Raw genomic sequence first — 20,734 nt, 5'->3', positions numbered from 1 at the left:
CTTTTTTTCTTTGTCTCTCTCTTCTTAGACGCTGTCTGTCTGTCTTCCTTTCTGTCTATCTCTCTGGCCCCTTGTCTGTCTATCATTCTTTCTGTCTTTGTCTCTCCCTGGCCCCCTGCCTGCCTGTATTTTTCTGTTGTGCCATGCCTTCCTGCTCTGTGGCCCCCTTATGTTCCCCCCCCCTCCCAGAGCAAAGCATGATTGCTATCTGCCCCCCAGCACACCCCTCCCCCTAAAGCAGCCCCCTTTCCCTCTCCCCCTGGCCCCCTGTTGTTCCATGCCTGCCTGCTCCGTGGCCCCCTTCTGTTTTCCCCCTTCCCAGAGTAAAGCATGATTGCTGTCTGCCCCCCAGCACACCCCTTCCCCCATAGCAGCCCCCTTTCCCTCTCCCCTTGGCCTGTTGTGCCATGCCTGCCCCTGTTGTGCATGCCTCTTCTTACCCTCCCTCCATCCTGGCTCCCTGGTGTCTTCTGGCCCACCGGCACAAACCGCTGGTGCCACTGCTGCTCCTCTTCAAAGCAGCCTGCTGAGGATCGCTGGCCGCTCTCCACCTCGGTAGCATGTTCCCTCTGACGAGATAGTAGTAGTAGTATCATTAGCAAAAGCTGATTTATTCTTGGTACACTGTTTGGCCTGATGACTTGAATAGAGAAATCGAATGGACAACTCTGAAAAGTCAGTGTCATTCTTTTGCCGGGGTTTGTGTCATTACAACTTGAGAAGATTGATGCGTCTCAGACATACAGTTTTTGATTGGCTGGCGTTATGACATCAACAACTCCAGTAGTGGACTCTGATTATTCCAGCTGCACTCGTGCAGTTCCTTTCTTCATTGAACTTTGGACCTTGTATGGGGTAGCTAGTCTTGGGATCTTTTTGGCTCCCCACTGATGTTTCAGCCTTTCTTTATGTTCATTTCAATGTATTAAGTTTTTTGGTTTATATTGAAATATAAAAGTATTTTTTCTCTATATTTTTTGAGTTAGGGTTTGCTCATTTGTACTAAATACATTTTTGGGGGTTTTTTTAGGGTATTTTTTCTTCCTCCTGAGGAAGCGTCTGTGAAAAATGGTCTCTTGTTGAGGAAGAGGAATATTTTTGTTTGATCATGTGGATTATTTGTGGACTATTTTTATGTTTAGTTTTCACTGGATATTGGACACCTTTTGGGGAATGGTTACTATCTTCAGCTGCTTCCTGATTGAAGAACTGATTGGAATGCCAGCCATTAAGATAAGTTCTGCCTTTCCTAATTTTTCTGCTGATATGAATTGTTTTGGACTATAATAAGGTAGGGTAGGGAGGCTGTGCTGTGATGTGGCAGATGTAACCAATACTGTATGGTTGGGTTATATCACTAACTGAGCACATTCAAAATAATTTTTTTATTTGATGTGTATTTAACTTGTTTTATTGGTGAGAGATCCATTTATTTTGGTTTTTGATATATTGCACCCATGCACATGTGCTATTATTCTAATAATGTTGGTGTATATTTGACAATTAAATGTTTATGCCCCCTATTATGTTCTCTGCATAATGGTACACTCTCAGTAGTTAACACTTATCAGAGTTAATGTTTGCATTTACCCCTAATTCTATAAAGTTTGCCTAAATCTAGGGGCCGATGCAGGTACTTAATTGATTAATAGGCTTAATTGAACTTAATTGAAAGTTAGACACACAACTCATAAAGTGTGACTCTATAAAAAGTATGCATCTAGTCCAAAGCCATAGTTAAAAGTATGCATGGTTAGTGGGTGGACCATGGGTGTGTTTTCGAGTTAGGAACACGTTTTTGACATAGGTGCATAAACAAGGTGTACCTAAATATTGGGGCACCTAGCAATGCTTAGCAGTGCTTAGGCATCATTAGGTACAATTTTATAAAGTACGCATTACTTTTATAGAATCACACTTAGGCCCAGATTCTCTATAGGACAATGATATTGGCAGCCGCTTTAAGTCAATCACGTGTCGGCACCCTATAGAAAATCGGGCCGGGATTTTCTGGGCCTATATATATCGCTCCTATCTATGTCATGAATCAGGCCTACATAGGTACTTTATGGCATCTGACACCACTTTCTGCATTGGCCATGCCCATTGTGGTGTTAAGTACCATAAAGCGCCTTCATATGTGCGATTCTGGTACTTTTTTATTTAAGCATCAGTAGGCACTTTATTTCTGCTATTTTAAACAGCATTTCTTAATTGACCTAGGTGCCAGCAGGGCATCTACTGACACCTAATTATAGCGTTGTTTATAGAATATCCCACAGTGCCACACTAGTTGGCATTGATTTTTTTAGGTGACCTATATAGAACTTGGACCCTTGGCAGCGTATTAAGAAGTTTGTTTTACCAGGATCATTTTCAAGCAGTGGTTCAAGCACTGGTGCTGTCTCAGTTTGAAATATTATAACTAGTTATATACTAGTTGTTCTAAGACAGCCTTACAACATTTAAAAGTTAGGCAGAACAGTCCAGCAAAAACTGATTTATGGTAAGAAAAAAAATTAAGATAGAGCCACTCCACTATGAGAGAGTGCTGAAAAGTTCTCAGCCAACCAACCAACTTCCTAAATTCTAAGCATTATTTTGCCACTGTAGCTGAAAAGAGTATCTTATTTCATTAAGGGCCTCCTTTTACGAAGCCGCATTAGCGGCTTTATCACACGTGACTTTTAATCACGCGCTAACCCCCGCGCTAGCTGGAAAACTACCGCCTGCTCAAGAGAAGGCGTTAGCGGCTAGCACAGCCGGCATATTAGCACGCGCTATTATGCGCGTTAAATCTCTAACGCGGCCTCGTAAAAGGAGCCCTAAGTGACAATTTGCAGAAATGAAATTCTACGTGAATACGGTTCAGTCAATGATCCAAACAATATCAAAACATAGAATTTCATTTCTGCAAATTGGCACTTAACAAAATAACATTCAGAATTTAAGAAGCTGGTGGTTGGGCTGAGAACTTTTCAGAACCCCTTCGTATTCCTTAGGAATAATATCTATAACAAACTGCTGAGCTTCTATTTACCTAAGAGCAACTGAGGGCCCATATTTGGATTTAAAAGATTCATTATCAGACAAATATGATATGCTCATTAAGAATGTTTGTATTTCATCAACTTGAATTTTGATAACAAAACAATGTTTCAAATTATCATTATAACATTAATCTTTTGAAATCACAATGATCGCCAATTTAAATGGAGGGGTTACAATGCATGGTTCTAATTTAAGGAAAGTAGAGTTTCAGTCTTGCTTTTTCACTTCTTTGATCCACCAGTACATTGGTTCTGCTGGCTTGTGTTTTGACATCCACCTGCAACATGAACCACAAAATTAATATACTCTATTGAACATTCTGAGACTCCCTATATCCTTTCTGATATTCATTCTCTAGGTAAGGATTTTTTATGAATATATTTTTGATTGAAACATTAATTCAATTCACTGATTTATCATGTCCAAGTGAAGATTTTTGAGTCTGAGACATTAACTCAGTTGTACATATTGAAATTGAAGAAAGTTTCTCTTCAGTCTTTAGGTGCAAGTAATTATACCAGCCTAGTGTCTGGCATAAGGATTCACCTATGCATTGTGACTGTCAAGGGACCCTGTCATGTAAGGCAGTGGCCACAGGAGGGAGCTCCAGCACCACTGTTGACTAAAATAGAGGTACTATATGCCTAAAAGTCACTAGGGGGAGCAGTAGTGCTATTTTAGGAGGAGGACCAGGAAGGACCGGCTTGAGTCCAGGGAACTACACTTCCCAGGAAGCTTAGAGGTCATGGGACAGTTCTTTGGGAGCTTGGGGAAATAGGAAAAAAAATCATGGACTGGAATTTGGGGGGGGGGGGGGAAGGAAAGAGAGAGCCCTACAGTAACCCCAGAGGAAGCCTGGGTAGAGCTGCTCCGGAACTTTCCAAACTCTGTCATAAAAGTAGTTTGACTAGAAATGAGAAGGGGAGGAATAAAACTGCCTGAGCTCATAGCTAGAAGAAAGGAGCAATCTGTACCCTGCTAACTGAATAGAGAGAAGCCTGAGACCTTAAAAGTTGATACAAATTTTATGAGATAGTAAGTCTTATTAAGGCAGGAACTATGAAAGAAATAAGAAAAGGCAGTTGGTCTGCTTAGAGAGAACCATTATAGCACTGCAGGACTGCTGGGGGAATATAGATGCCAACATGGTTTTATTTTGGAGTTAAATATTTTCTTTTGGTTATCTGCCAGCGGTATAATTTATCTAATTAACGTCATCCAGGGTGTGGAGGCATACAATCAAACAGAAACATCCCTTTGTCTGCTTATTTGATGAAGTGTTTATGAGTCTGAGATAGGAAAGCCAAAGGGGCTCATTTATTTATGCTAAAACAGGACTGATGTTTGCTAGGCATACCTCTAATGTTATAGGGTCAGATTTGTTCTTTAGCCATGTCTCTGTAGTAACATTATTCCTAGTTTGGATTCCACTATCATATTTCTGATCAGGGAGGTTTTGTTGCATACAGATCTTGTGACAAGGAGAAAAAGTGTGCCCGGTTCTGAAGGAACCGTGTTTTCTTTCATCTCTCCTAACTGCTGCTCTTCCTGGGGATTCTATGAGCTGGTTCAGCACAGTAGCATGGAGGGACTCAGATGTATGATCTACAATCCAAGAAGGGGTAATCTAACTAACCATCAATTATCGCTGGTGCTGCAGCGACGTTGCCCTAAATGCATGGAGAATGCCTCTTACACACTAGCTTTCAGCCCACGACTTCTTCTGGAGTCCCATGGGAGGACGGTCCACCTCTCTTCGTTCTGCTATCTCAGAGTAGGCTGGCAGAGCTGCTGCGTTTGGTTCCAGCCTTTCAGGAGCCGGGAAATTGAGGAGTTGCTTTTGTGGTACCAGCCCGGGCTGGCCTGGCTCGATCGGGGACATGGAATTAGAAGCTGACTGAGACTGAGAGTGATGAGAATAACTGGGGTTTATTTTTGCTCGGCTTGTTTAATTTTGCTATTTTTTTTCCTGCTTTTATTTTTAGGATTTTTCTTTGGGGTTCTTTGATATTGAAGTTTTCCCTTCTGTTGTGCCTTTTACACACCTATAGTATTGTATTATCTTTACCCTCTTACTTCTCTTTATATATGTAAATATAAGTAATTATTTCTTTCATAGGCACTACAGTGTTCCCAGTGCCTCTCCAGCTGCCCTCACCAGGTATTCATGATTTTTTAATATTCACATGGGTTCCTGGAATGGAACCCCCGTGAATATCGGAGGAGTACTGAATAGTTAAATTGTGAGCCCACTGGGACAGAGAGGAAAATTCAAAGTACCTGATTAGATTTTTGACCATTACATAAGCCAATTTAATTGTCTTGTAAACCACTTTGAATCCTTTGGGAGAAGCAGTATATAAGATACCACATTAAATTAAATAAATGAAACTGAGTGCACTACTTCCCCCTCCATATTCACGGGGGTTAGGGGCAGAGCCGGCCCGCGAATAGTAAAAAATCGCAAATAACTTTTGGCCGGCTCTGACCCACCCCTGGACCTTACCTGGTGGTTTAACGGTGACTCGGGGTGGGAGCGATCTTCCTGCACTCCTGCCCCATGCAGAGCCATGCTACTGAGTTCCCTGTTGTAGTCTTGTGAGACCACGGGAACTCACAGCACGTCTCTGCCCGGGGCAGGACTGTAGGAAGATCGCTCCTGCCCTACGTCACCGTTAGACCACCAGGTAAGGTCCAGGGGTGGGTCAGAGCCGGCCTGCTAGACCGCTAGGTCCATGCTCTGATTGCCCCCACGCCACCTCCGATCGCCCCCCCTCCACCTCCGATCGCACCCCCTCCACCGTCTCTGATTGCCATCCTCCACTTCCAATCACCCCCCCGCCACCTCTGATCGCCTCCCTCCAAGACCTGGGGCTGTTTTTGTTGTTTTTTTTTCCAATGCCAATGAGCGATTCTTAGGGGATGGACTGGGGGAAAAACACAGATAATCGAAACTGCGAACATCAAAACCATGAATAGGGAGGGGGAAGTGTACTTGTAAAGCCTTGTTCTCCAGGGGATAAAGGAGAACAAGAGTGTGTGGTGTTAGAAAGGCCACAAGAAAGCCTCTTCAAAGGATAAAGATAACTTTTGACTGGACCTCAGGCAGGAATCTTCATTAACAAAATTTAAATCTAAACTCAAAACCTTCTTATTTAAAGATGCTTTCAACACTTGACACGGATCCATTTGACCAAGGTGACAAATTAATCTAAACAAGCAAATCCCCACCTCTACCTCTCCCTTTTTTCTTTTTTTTTATTTTATCTCGATGTAATTATGCACTTCCCTCCCCTCTTCCCCTTTGGTATCATGTTAGTATCCCTATAATTTTATAGAGTTTTTAAAATATATTTATTAGTTATTTTAATGTAAACTGTTTAGATAACCCTGGTAGACGATATTTGAAGTATCTAATTAAACTTGAAACTTGACCATAATGGACTCACCCTGAGTGTAAGAATATGCAAACTAGAAAGCTTCTCAAGAATAAACCAATGATCACCAAAAGCTGTTTTTCAGTTTCTCTGTTACAGCCAAGGATTCTCACTGTGGAAAGCAAGCCAGTAGCATCTGCTGGTTGCCTGGAAGTGTTGAATCAGTCTAAGACAGTCCCAGAAACTCTCACCTAATTAAGGCTGGTGCTTGATCTATATGAGATACAGGAGCCTTTTCTTTCCAGCTTTTGGAGGGCTGAGCCCTGACCTTACCACAGCATATATCTACCTCGTTAAGGTAATGTTCTATATAGGAAAATAGATGGCTTTTTGGAGTAGGTGTCTAATTATGGGAGCATATTTATAGAATCACCTTCAAATTGGATTGGTTATTGTTAAAAACAAGATGTGGACCTTCACTGGGTCAGGGCCAATTTATTAGAAATACAGTAAAAAAAAAATCATGAACATTGTTATCATTATTGATACTATGAAATGAACCTTCAGATCCTTACCTTGTCCTTTGTTTTGGGATGAATTATTAGCTCCACTCTGCGAGTACTGGGATGTCTGACCACACTGTCCTCCAGCATAGCTACCGGAGGAAGATGAGCTTGATTCTAACATGCAACAGAGTAAAAAAAAGTGATTTTGTGGTATTTCTATCTTCTCAACTTCAATGTAACATAATCATTTATTCATATTTACCAGGAGATGCCCTATTTTAACTTTCTTTCATAATTATTTTTATAGTTCAACTGCTACTCTTTCATACCGTGCAAACAAACTATGTTCCACCATTCGTTATAAGAAACATTGGAGAAATCTTTCCAATTTGCTAGCATTATGCGAATTGCAATTAGCATGAATAATTGTGCCAATTGTGACACATCTATTGGTAAGAACAGATGAGATTCAGTTATACTAGCTATGAGTAGCGGATAAGCTAGTGGAGTTGAGTTACCCACAATAGATAATACGTGAGTCCATATCTGATTCCAATAATCCTGTAACAGAGGGCACTCAAATATCATGTGCTTCAGTGTCCCAGTTGACATTTTGCAGGACCAACAAAGATCGTCTTCACGCATTCTATTTATTTTTGACAATTTAAGGGACAACACTTGGGATAACACTGTATTATTTTACACATGTCTGATAAGGTTGTTTATAAGATTTTTTGAATTTCTTTTTATTTCTTTGTTATTTATTGACCACATATATATGCATTATGCTGTATTTCTGTACCTGTACCTGGTTAATAGATCTTTGTAAGTGAATAAAATTAATTAAAAAAAAAACATTAAACTTTAAAAAACCTATTTTTATAGAACAGCCCACCAGATTTTGAGGAATTTGTAGTTAAGTTATAATTCTAGGATAACCAATTCACAATTTTTGTATTAACTTGTTTTGTTTAATGTAAACTGCTGTGAACTTCCTTGAGGTATTGGCGGTAAATAAATAAAGACTATGGGCTCCTTTTACTAAGCTGCAATAGCGGTTTTAGCACGCGCTTAGCGCACGCTACAATGCCACGTGCGCTAGATGCTAATCTGCAGTGCGTGCTAAAAACGCTACCGCAGCTTAGTAAAAGGGGCCCTATATAGTATTGGATAAAGTTATACGAGAGTCCTGCTGTTTACATGCCCGTAAAATTGTTAGATTCTGGTTCTTTCCATGATTTCTGTTAATGCTGATTCTTTCTGATTCTCCTGTGCATTTTAGTATGCTTAAGTATTTTTTTTTTCTTATTGTATAGTTCTTTAAAGTATGCTGCTCTAAACTGCCCTATTTAAGGCTGGGAGGGCAAGATATCAATGCTAAAAAATGCTTAAAAAGATAAAATAGAGGGCAGTAACCACTATAAAATCATTTGGACATATATTATGATTTCTTTTCCAACTTAGGTGGAAGTTATCAATGTGTGCTATTAAGACAAGTTAATTTACAGTTAACACCAGGTATTAGGAACTAGGAGGGTCTTTTACTAAGGCGCGATAGCCGTTTTAATGCACGCTAAATGCTAACGCACCCATTATATTCTATGGACGCGTTAGCGTGCACTGAATGGGCTAGCATGCCTTAGTAAAAGACTCCCTAGGTCTCATTTCATAAATTGGGACATTTTCTAAAATTGCACAAGTTAGTAGAAAAATAACATATTTGTATGATTGCCTACTTTGCCACAATTTAGTCAGGTGCCACTTTTTCAATGATAGATCGGTGTCCTTCTCTCTCACGGATAGTAAATGGCATGAGATTAGGTTGTCCAAAAGTTGGTCAAGTCTTGTTGACAACAACTTGATTGCACGCACGGCAACATTTTTGATCCAGCCCCAGGCATCAGCAAAGGCCTGGGCTTTTCTTGACGGTTCCAACCCCTGCCCTTTGGCTCCAGCCTGCCTCTTGTAACACTCTGGTTACAATATTTTTCTCTGTCCAGTCCTGAGCATTGGAACAAATTGTCTTTTGCCTGATGTCACGATACATTTTTCTTATTTTCTTTTTTTGTAAAAGAACTGAGGACTTATTATTTACAGACCCTTTCACTAAACTTCTGTTTGTTCTAACGCAAGTCTAATGCAGGAAAAATTGTCTAATGCATGATGTGCTAAAGGGTTCTGCATTAGTTTTGTGATCTGCTTACTAAGGCCCTGATTCTATAAAGGGTGCCTAACTCCCACCTAATGCAGAGTGGGACTTAGGTGTCCAAACTAAGTGGTTAATGAGCCACTTAGTGGTGGAAACAGAGACTGCGTCTGAATTCAAGAGGGCCTGGGAATACAAGACGTCACTGAGGTAAAGCTAATTTCAGAACATTCAGACACTACACCATTACAACTTTTCTCACCTACAAAACCTCCTACAGTCACACTCGAAGCATTATGGGACTTGGTAGTAAATCTGGGGAATTCCTTAAATCCTCAAATAAAAAGTTTGGATAAAGAATTAAAAGAACAAAAGGAAGAAATAAAAGTTTTAAAGCAGGATATGTTACAATTTAAAGCAGAGACACAGAATACAAATAAGGAGTTAATGCTACTGAAACAAAATCAAGATATGCTGGTTAAAGATAATATATTACTCAGGAAGAAGTTGGAAGTGCAGGAGAATAATGGTCGAATAAATAATTTGAGATTTATAAATTTTCCAAGAATCCTGTCAACTTCTCCTAGAGAAATGGTGAAAAGATATTTTATGGAAATTTTGGAAATTCCTGAAAACTCCTTACCTCCTCTCACAAGAGTGTATTACCTACCTGCTAAGCCCCAATTCAAAGAAGGAGAAAAAATTGAGGAACCCCGGGAGAGGTCATTGGACATTTCGGCTATACTGGAACAATCGGATAGAGAATTGGTTGTTCCAGCTACTCTCTTGTTGTCTGTTGCTTTGGCTCCAGACAGGGATTGGATATTAAAACTTTTCTTTAAAAATAGATCCAAAGACTTCCTGGGACAGCATATTCAGATTTTCCCTGATGTCTCTAGAGAGACTCAAAAAAGAAGGAAAGAATTTTTAATTCTAAAACCTGGAGTGACACAAATAGGGGGTATTTTCTTTTTGAGATATCCATGTAAATGTGTAGTTAGATATCTATCATTGAAGTATATATTTACAGAGCCATCTCAACTGATTAGCTTTCTCTCAGTGAAACGTCTAGAAAAAGGAATAACAACGTCCAAGGAAAGTTAGTTTCCTGCACTTTGGTTAGATAAGGATTTTTCTTGTTTAATTAATTTGAATTATATATGTTCTACTCTTGATTATGGATCCAATAATATTGAGGACTAGTGTGAGATCAGTTAGATTAGTATTTCCTTGAAGTAAATATTAATTTTGTAATTTTATTTCTTCTTTTGAGCTCACTTTACTGTACAAGATGTATATGCTTGGAAATATTGTAAAAATTTTATAAATAAATAAAAAAAAAAAAAAAAAAAAAAAAAAAAAAAAAAAACAAAACATGTTCTATAGAAAAAAAAAAAAAAAGTAATAAATTGAAACTTACGACCAGAGACTTGATTCTGTGAGCTCTGACTCCGTTGGTTTCCACAGGAACTGCTCTGGCCAGTGGATGATGTTTCTTAAGATGTAGAACAGAATAGAATTAGATGTGTGATTCTGTAAAGGTCTGATGTTTTCGCCTTTAAAATATCATGAGCATTCACAGCTTCTTGGAATTCCCAACTCTCCCCCCCCCCACACACACACACGGCCCCACCTTCCATTTTTTTAAATTTGATCCAGTTTAACAGTTATCACAACTGCAGTGCTTAGTCAGAAGCAACAAACCACAATTCTATATGCATTCTAATGAGCTTACGCCATGATTTTGGACAGATAGTGGCTCATTTTCCAAACAGTTAGACACACAAAATACCATTGCAACTTATGCTGCTTTGTGTCTCTAAGTGTTTTGAAAATTTGCCCCTAAGGGGATAATTCTCAAAAGGCTGCCTAAAGTTAGGTACCGGAATGCAGAGCATTGAGAGAACTCAATTGTCATTTATAGAATAATACGAGGGGGTGCTGAAAAGTTCTCAGCCCAACCAAGAAGAGAATGAGGTGGATTTGGTTCAAACGATAATCTGAAACAATACCAAAATATAGAATTTCATTTTAGCAAATTGGCACTTATGAAATAAGATAATTCTTTTTCAGCTACAGTAGCAAAATAACACTCAGAATTTAGGAAGATGATTGGTTGGACTGAGAACTTTTCAGTACCCCCTTATAGCAATATTTCAGAGCTGAGATTGTGATGTCGTAATGCCTCATTCTACCAATAAGGGCCAACTCCATCAGTGATGTCCCAATGACTTGATGGTCCTATACTCAGATGATTTGCAAGTATATCACCCAAGTCACTATTGAACTATTCTTTTCAACATTGCATGTCCAAAATTTGGGGAAACCTTGTACAATCACCTTTGTTGAAGTACTAAATCTCTTGCCACCATTGTCTTATTATTTCTACATGTTTATAGTAGTATTTAGATTCAATATAACTGACACAGCTGTGCTATGTATCATGACAACAGTATTTATATTTATGTTTAATTTTTGTCTTTTTTTAGTATTAAATGTTGTTAGTTGTTAATATTTTACTGTCATGTATAGAATTGTAGATTAAGCAGACTATAGGGGTCTTTTTACTAAGGTGCGCTAACCAATTTTAGCACACGCTAAATGCTAAGGCATTCATTATATTATATGGGCATCTTAGCAACTGTAATCTATTTGTTATATCACACAGTAACGTACAGTCAATTTAATATCCAATTTGCAAGTTCTTCCGAAATTAATCCAGGTACCTCTCCTCCCTTGTAACCAAAAAAAAAAACCAACCCAAAACTGTTGTAACTTCACTGGAAATGTCCAGTTAGCTCTTTTGTAATCCGCCTTGAACTGCAAGGTATAGGTAGAATAGAAGTCCCTAATGTAATGTAATTTAGCTCATGCTAAATCGGTAAACACATCTTAGTAAAAGGACACCATAATTTTTAAAAAATAAAGAAATAAATAAATACATGTAATATATCATCCCTTGAATTAATTTTCACTATTCTTGAAGACAATCTTCTGCAAAGAATACAATAAGAAATAATGCTATATACACAAACATCTCTAAAAATCACACAATCATTGTTAAATCATTTCTATGGAAAAAGAATTGCAATGAATTAAAACTTACGACTAGAGCCTTGAGAGCTCTGTGAGCTCTGAGTCCACTGGCTTCCACAGCCAGTGCTCTGGCTAGTTGAAGATGTTTCTAATGAGGCAGAATTGAACAGAATTAGAAGTGTGATTCTGTAAATGTTTGATAGTTGTTGTTTTTTTTTTAAATAATATATAATTTTTTTTTATAATTTATATTCCGCATATCCTACAATTCTATGCGGATTACAAATTATTCAGGTACTCAAGCATTTTTTAAAATGTCACCAGCATTCACAACTTCCTGGAATTTGCCCCTCCCCTCAAGTTTCTGACTTAATGCAATGTAATAAACCCATCATAGCTATAATAATAATAATTATTATTATTAATGCAATGTAATAAACCCATCATAGCTATAATACTTAGCCAGAACCAACAATTCTCTCTGAAGTCTACTGTGCATGCACCCTGAATCTGGACAATAGGTTTAAGTGTGTTTGAGTGATAGGTGCATCTCCCTTCATTCCAGGAACCCTACACACTACCTCTGCAGCCTTCTGATTACAGGCTGCCAAGAGAAGCTGAAACTAGGATTAAGAACTTTACTATGGTCTCCCACATTTTATTTATTTATTTAGATTTCTATCCCATTCTACCGGGGGCTTAGAACGGGTCACAATTGACATTCACAGTAAAAATTACAGGACAAAGGCATTCATAGAAGAGAGCCTAGAAGAAGACATCAAGTGGGAAGGGGAGGGGGTGTGCAGGGGGAGAGGGATGGGAGGAGGGAAGTAACTGAGGAGCGGGAGGGGGGAAGGAGACAGAGAAGGGGAGCCTGGAACAGGAAGGGAGGAGAGAAGGAGTTCAAAGAGGAGAGCAAGGAGGAGGCAGTTTGTTGACGCTGTTCAGTACTGCTATCACTATTGGGTCTTCGATGGGAAAATCATTGTTCCTTGCATTAAAATATTTTTATTGTTCATGAAAGCAATGTTCTTCAAATATCACAGTGTCTTTACACAAACATTATTTTTAATTAAAACATACGTCCAGAGGATTGACCTCCACAGGCACTGCCCTTGCCAGTTGTTGATGTGTCTATAATAGAGAATGGGATAGAATGAGAAATTACATTTTAAGGATTTGTTTTATTTGTGTGAACATTTGTCTTCATTTGGTTTATCTTTAAACTTTTCCCCATGTGGAGGGGCATTTTCGATAGGATGTCTAAATCCAACTTTGGATGTTTCCCACAAGCCATCCAAAGTTGAAGGTGAAGAAATGTCCATTTTCAAAACTGGCAAAGATGCTAGACATTCACATTTTCAAAAAAAAATTGCCTACTTAGACGTCTTGGGTACTAGGACATCCAACCTTAGGACTTCAAATTTTATTCACCATTTTCAACCAGAGAAACATCCAAGTTCAAATGTCCTAATCCAGACCATTTGGACATGGGAGGGTCAGCATTATAATAGACTGGCCACACAGATATATCAGCAGTGAGGTACCTTAGAGGGCACTGCCTGTGAACTTCACATAAATGGTTCCAGATGTACATATACCCCTTATATTTTATGCAGAGCCCTCCATATAAACCCTAAAATCTACTATATCCACCTGTCTACCAACCCTATAGCATTTATGACTGCAGGTGGCACCTACATAATAGTATAGTAGGGTTTTGGTGGCCTCACGCTTTCTACCATAAATGTAGTGGTTAGATTGGCTTATGGACCTAGGTCCTCCTCTCTATGGTTCAGTAGCCCACCCACTAGGCTACTTAAGACACCTGTTTGCAGCTCTACTAGACTTTCCCAGACTAGGTGCTACTGTTCTACAGACAGCTATGTACTGTTTCATTCAGATCTTTGTAGAGTGGGAGGGGGGTTAATGACCAGTAGGGGAGTATATGTGTGTATGTGGGGGGGGGGGGTTCATAACTTAATCCCTCCAGGGGTCATCCTGTCAGTTTGGGTACTTTTTTGGCTGGCACTTAGATGCTTTGAAAAAAAATATCTAATTCAGAACGCCTAAGTTCCATCCAGGATGTTTTGGGAAAGGTTTGATTAGTGCATGACATATAAGTCTAAGCCCAACCAAAGCCCCCCAGAACATGTCTCCAACATGCCCCCTTTCGTTCTGGATGCACAACCTCTCATACATTTCACAAGACATCCAGAAAGATAGTTTTGAAAACCAGCTCTTGGATGTCCTGGCAATTAGGCTGTCCTAGTGCTGATTTATGCCATTTTTGGGGGGGATGTCTTTTTGTTTTGAAAATCAAGCCATTTTACACATAATTCTTTGTCATAAGCTGAAGACCACAATTTCTACCGGAGCCTGTTGTGCAGCAAACATACCCTAAAATTAAAAAGTCACTGTAACTGTTTCAGGGCTGGTTAGGTTCTTCCCAGAGACCGTAAGTGCTATCCACAGAGACTGAATGTAGATTTGCAAACCTAATCCAAGTTTCCCAAATAGTAGTGTGCCACCTTGTCATTGGGTTTGACTCCAATTCAGTAAGAATTTCTTTAGGAAGTGAGACATTCTTAACAGAAATAAAATACACTTTAACAGAAATAAAATACACTGGCAAAGGAAATAAGAAAATTAACAACCACTGTAACATAATGAAGTATAACTTACGATCATAGCCTTGACTTTTGTTTTGGCAAGAGGTGTTGCCTTGTTCCTGTTGTGTTGTCTGCTGATTGCACTGGCTACTTCTACTACCACCCTTGGCAGACATGGTCGTTTCTATCTGTCTACAGCAGTGCGGAAGAAGAGTGGTTGTGTGAGGCTTTGGTGTTGTCTTCATGAACATGCCATTTATATACAGAAGTAGTGTTCCTCCCTGTGCCAAAAGGACATTACGTGTGCATTACTGGTGCCATTAAAATCAATTAGGAGCTTTAGTTCACTTACACAAATATTATAATCCTCTAACAATTTTCTGTCTCACAGGTATCACTAAGCATAATCTTTTATTTTAATTATTTGCCATGACATGGTCTATGTTTAATGCAGTAATTATGTTTGTCTTTTTTTATTATTATTGAATTATTTTCCAGATTAGAGACGTTATTTACAAAAAGAGAGGTGAAGGTTAATTTTATATAAGTATTTCTCTGCATATTTAACAATATTCACAAGTCAAATTATTAATAGATTCAATGTTTGATAGATAAATTATAGTATTTACTGGAAGCATTACCAAAAGTATGTTAATTTAAAGGCCTTATCCTAAATATGCTGTACATGCCAGAGATATTTGTAAGAATTATGCTCACTCAAAGTCTTTAATTTGACAATTATAGCCCACAGAAAAATATTTAGGATGAACTGGACACAGATAGCAATCCTGACACTAATAATAATAATAATAATAATTTTATTCTTGTATACCGCCATACCCAAAAAGTTCTAGGCGGTTCACATTCATTAATTACAGTCCGCGGTGATACACGGATTTACAATATATTGACAAAATTACAAATTTACACAAATTACAAAATATTGACAAAATTACAAATTTACAGAGTTGTAACGAAGTTACAGAACTGTCAAAACTACAAAATTACAGAATTGTAACAAAAAATTACAAGCGATGAAGAGGGGGGGGGCGAGAGGAAAAAACTATAGCTGAGATTTAGCAGGGGTAGTGGTAAGACAGAAGGAAGGGTTGGTACGCGCTAGCGAGTGTGAGATCAAGAGTGGAGGGGGGGAGAGTGGGAAGGGGAAGAAGCCGGTGGCAAATGGGATTGAGATCCCTGTTCACTAGTAAGCATAATCTTGATTAAAGTAGGACTAACTAATGGAGCTTACCAAAATAACTACAATCTGACTTATGCCGCTGCAATAGGCAATGAAATGCCTTTCAATGGCACATGTCTACTTAAAAACAAACACTACATCCATTTGAATCAAGAACCCCCAGCTAGACCTGGCACCATCAGGAATGGATATACTAAGGGCCCCAGATATGACCGTAGGAAATAGGAAGACAAAACCCATAATATCCCAATACAAGAGCAGAGATAGTAAAAACCTAAAACAAATGTATACACTGCAGAATCATTACCAGACTACATACCAAGAGAGTGTATGTATATGAACGCATGCTCAGTCTGCAACAAGACTTTAATAATAAATAGCGAAGCAGGGATAATATGTATAGCAGAGACATTGATACAGAACTACAACTCCCCAGTATTAGCTGATCTTTGCTGGCCCAGGTAGAAAATAATCAAATCACCCAGAAAAAAACAGAAGAGGAGGGGGACTCCTCCTAATGTACAAATCATTATTATCCTTACAAAAACTAGACAGCTGCATTGACCATGGATTGGAATACATGGTCTGCAACCTAAATAAAGCAAGAAGGTGGGAAAGACATTAAACTGCTATTAATATATAGACCACCAGGTAACTGAAACCTTGTAGAAGATAAAATCAATAACCTGATTTCTTACTACACCACCAACAGCCCTAACCTGGTAGCCATAGGAGACCTAAACCTACATTTAGAAGTACAAGACAACCCAAAAGTGCACACCTTCCAAAGCTGAATGGAACAACTTGAACTCACCACTTCCTCACAGGTTCTTACTCACAAAGGCGGACAAAGTCTAGATTTCATATCACACTCAACAAATAGATCAAATCATAAATAGATTGACCATGTAGAGTGGGAGCCAGTTATCTGGTCAGATCATTATCTCCTAAACTTCTACCTAAAAATACCTGGAACAATGATACAAACAACAACAACAGCAAAAAAATTTTAAATGGTAAAATTACTACAGAGGAATTCTGGAAGGAAATTATGGGAAAACAAGAGACAAAAAATGAAGACAGAAAAAAAAGACATTACAGCCTGGCAAAATCTAGCAATCATGGTTCTAGATCAGACATGGGCAACTCCGGTCCTCGAGGGCCAGAATCCAATCGAGTTTTCAGGTATGAGAGGGCAAGTCCACTATTAGAACTACACTAGCTGCCAATGAATAAGCATATCCAATTCAAGATAGCCTGCATGGTTCACAAAGCAATCTATGGAGAAAATTCAGATGGACTAACTTCTGATATTAAAGTCTCACACTCCTTCAATTCACAAGTATCGTAACACTTCAAAATGCTGCTTCAAAGTTCATCGGAAGAAGATGTTTGAGACTACCTTTGATTATCAAGGACCTCTTATATGTAACAAAATGCCAACACATCTAAGACAACCCACCACTTACCTTGACTTCTAGAAGAAACTTAAGACATATCTCTTCTCTCTATAGTCAACCTCTTATCCTTCACCTCTTCCCTCTAACAAGATCAGGCTTAAAAATGTAACATCAAGAACTTGATTTGATTCTTACTGTAAACCACATAGATTCTTTGTAGAGAACTGTATTGTATTATAATTGTATTAATTTGATTTAGCTTATACTTTTCAGTAGTTGTTTGAGGCCAGTTACATACCCCTCACATAGAAACATAGAAACATGACGGCAGATAAAGGCCAAATGGCCCATCTAGTTTGTCCATCTACAGTAACCATTATCTCTTTCTCTCTCTGAGAGATCCCACATGCCTATCCCATGCCCTCTTGAATTCAGACATAGAAACATAGAAATGTGATGGCAGATAAAGGCCAAATGGCCCATCTAGTCTGCCCATCCGCAGTAACCATGTTCTTCGATGTGAGTTTGGCATATTCATGCTCTGGAGCCGAGGTGGAGTGGAGTATGATCGGAATTCCAATTTATGTCATATTTTATAAAATATAATCCAACTAACTGCACCTTATTCATAAATTTTGCTCAACAATCATTCGTCAATAACCATACATCAAACTTGTTCCCTCTTCGAGACAGGTCATAAATATTGCCAGCTAGATCCTCAGATGCACCACTCCACGTTCAATTCAATTTCATAACGTTAAGCTTTAAGAAGAAGGGAGCCAGGGCACGAGGCAAGCCTCGGCAGCGTTTTCTTTCTTTTTGTTTCCTTTGCAGGTGCAGGAGAGGCAGAGGGGAAGGCAGGAAGAGCAGCCAGAGCAGGCTGCAAGACCGGGGTCGCGGCGAGAGTTAGCTCCGCCCCCCCCCACCCGCGTCATAGGTTGCATCGGGCCCGGGCTCCTCCTTTAAGAAGAAGGGAGCCAGGGCACGAGGCAAGCCTCGGCAGCGTTTTCTTTCTTTTTGTTTCCTTTGCAGGTGCAGGAGAGGCAGAGGGGAAGGCAGGAAGAGCAGCCAGAGCAGGCTGCAAGACCGGGGTCGCGGCGAGAGTTAGCTCCGCCCCCCCCACCCGCGTCATAGGTTGCATCGGGCCCGGGCTCCTCCTTTAAGAAGAAGGGAGCCAGGGCACGAGGCAAGCCTCGGCAGCGTTTTCTTTCTTTTTGTTTCCTTTGCAGGTGCAGGAGAGGCAGAGGGGAAGGCAGGAAGAGCAGCCAGAGCAGGCTGCAAGACCGGGGTTGCGGCGAGAGTTAGCTCCGCCCCCCCCACCCGCGTCATAGGTTGCATCGGGCCCGGGCTCCTCCTTTAAGAAGAAGGGAGCCAGGGCACGAGGCAAGCCTCGGCAGCGTTTTCTTTCTTTTTGTTTCCTTTGCAGGTGCAGGAGAGGCAGAGGGGAAGGCAGGAAGAGCAGCCAGAGCAGGCTGCAAGACCGGGGTCGCGGCGAGAGTTAGCTCCGCCCCCCCCACCCGCGTCATAGGTTGCATCGGGCCCGGGCTCCTCCTTTAAGAAGAAGGGAGCCAACGGCGCCCAGCCGTTCGGCGCGCGGCGAAGGCGAGCGGCAAAGGCGCTCGCCTTAGCGAGAGCGCCTTTGCGAGGGAGCCTTGCGAGGGAGCCAGAAACGCCAAGTAATTCACTTTCTTTTCTCTTTTCTCTTTTCTCTCTCTCTTACCCACAGCAGGAGCACACCAGCACTTCACGAGAGCAATGGAGGACCCAGGATCCCAGAGGTACTTTCCGGTATACTGCACAGAGTGTAATATGTATGACTACCTCCCCTTGGGAAGGCGGGAGTACATATGCAGTCGGTGTCAGGAACTGGAAAGCCTGAGGATGGAGGTCGGCAGATTGAGGGTCAGGGTCCAGGAACTGGAGGGACTGGAGGGACTGCGCAACACAGAGGAGACGAACTGGTCAACCAAGGACACAGATGGAGCAGACTCCATTGTGGACCAGGTGAGGGACCTCGAGAGATTCATCGAGGAGGCCTATAGGAGGAAGGTGGAGGAACAGGACCATCAGCTGCACAGACAGATGTCGGCAGACGAGACCCAGGATCCACAAGGCGACACCGGGGAAGGACCTAGCGGAGGAATCACGCAAGAGGAGGAGACCGTGACTCACCGGGACCCCGAGGGAGAGACACCACATTACACTGAGGACACGGACCTGAGACAGAGGAGGTTGCTGAGGAAAGGGAAGTCCGCTATTGTGGTGGGAGACTCTATCTTGAGAGAGGTAGATAGTCACGTAGCTGGAGGAAGGGAGGACCGGCTAGTGACTTGTCTCCCAGGGGCCAAGACACGGGATGTCACTGATAGGATCGAGAGGATCCTGGACGGAGCAGAGACAGAGGAGACTGCGGTGATAATCCACATCGGAACAAATGATGTGAGCCGGAGGAACTTCAGCATGGCCACGCTGACTGACCAGTTCAGGGTTCTGGGACGAAAACTGAAGCGGAGTAGCCGGAGGATAGCATTCTCGGAGATCCTGCCTGTGCCGAGAGCAGATGCAAAAAGGCAGGCAGACATCCAGGCTGTGAATGCATGGTTGAGGAGATGGTGCCAGGAGGAGGGCTTCCACTTTGTAAGGAACTGGACGTCCTTCTGGGGTAAGAGTAAGCTCTACCGGCGGGACGGCCTGCACCTGAGCACAGAAGGAACTAGACTACTGGCTACCAATGTGAGGAAGGAGATCGAGAGGGCTTTAAACTGAGGAGAGGGGGAAAGCCGACAGCTGATCTGATGTTGACGCTTCGGACAACAGTATCCAGAACAGATGCTGAACGGGCTGACTGCACGGAGGAAGTAGAGAGACCAGTGGATCTCAGGATCAGACAGCGAGGGAAACAACAGGTAAAGGGAGCTTGCTGGATGGAGACTAAGGGGCATGGAGACACAGGAGGACTGGGTGGCAAGAGGACGAAAGCTGAGGGCATTTTAGGGGCTACACAAGGCGAGGGGGATCGAACAGAGGCCGGGGCCCAGGAGGGGGCAAGAAAACCCAGAGGAAAAGCGGGGAAGTGGGGTGGCAGAAATGTGGGGAAGCTGAAAGCTATGAGGGTAAAGGCAAAGGGCAAAACAGAAGTACAGGGAACAGGAGAGGCGGCCCAGGTGAATGCAGAGGTGGAGGAAAAACGACGGGACCTGCGGTGCTTATACGCAAATGCAAGAAGCCTCATGGCCAAGATGGATGAACTAGAGGTCGTGGCCAAGGGGGAAGACCTGGATATAATTGGAATTACAGAAACATGGTGGACAGAGGAGAATCAATGGGATGTGGCGCTGCCGGGGTACAAGCTCTACAGGAGAGACAGGACCCACAAGAAGGGAGGAGGCATAGCACTATATATAA

The 20,734-nt window shown here is 41.2% G+C and overlaps 1 protein-coding gene across 1 annotated transcript; it reads right to left on the bottom strand.

The window, feature by feature from the left end:
- Nucleotides 1–3,272: 3,272 nt before the first annotated feature.
- LOC117359735 (filaggrin-2-like) lies at nt 3,273–14,955 on the bottom strand. The gene is made up of 6 exons (XM_033942953.1): nt 14,802–14,955; nt 13,200–13,250; nt 12,187–12,264; nt 10,501–10,575; nt 7,004–7,108; nt 3,273–3,328 (listed from the first exon to the last, which is right to left on the bottom strand). The coding sequence occupies exons 1-6, from the start codon at nt 14,902–14,904 to the stop codon at nt 3,273–3,275; spliced, it is 468 nt and encodes a 155-aa protein (XP_033798844.1). The 5' UTR covers nt 14,905–14,955.
- Between the last annotated feature and the right edge of the window lie 5,779 nt (nt 14,956–20,734).

The sequence above is a fragment of the Geotrypetes seraphini genome, chromosome 4 (genome assembly GCF_902459505.1).
Source record: "Geotrypetes seraphini chromosome 4, aGeoSer1.1, whole genome shotgun sequence".
NCBI classification, from domain to species: Eukaryota; Metazoa; Chordata; class Amphibia; order Gymnophiona; family Dermophiidae; genus Geotrypetes; species Geotrypetes seraphini.
This window is presented reverse-complemented; position numbering and strand designations above follow the sequence as displayed.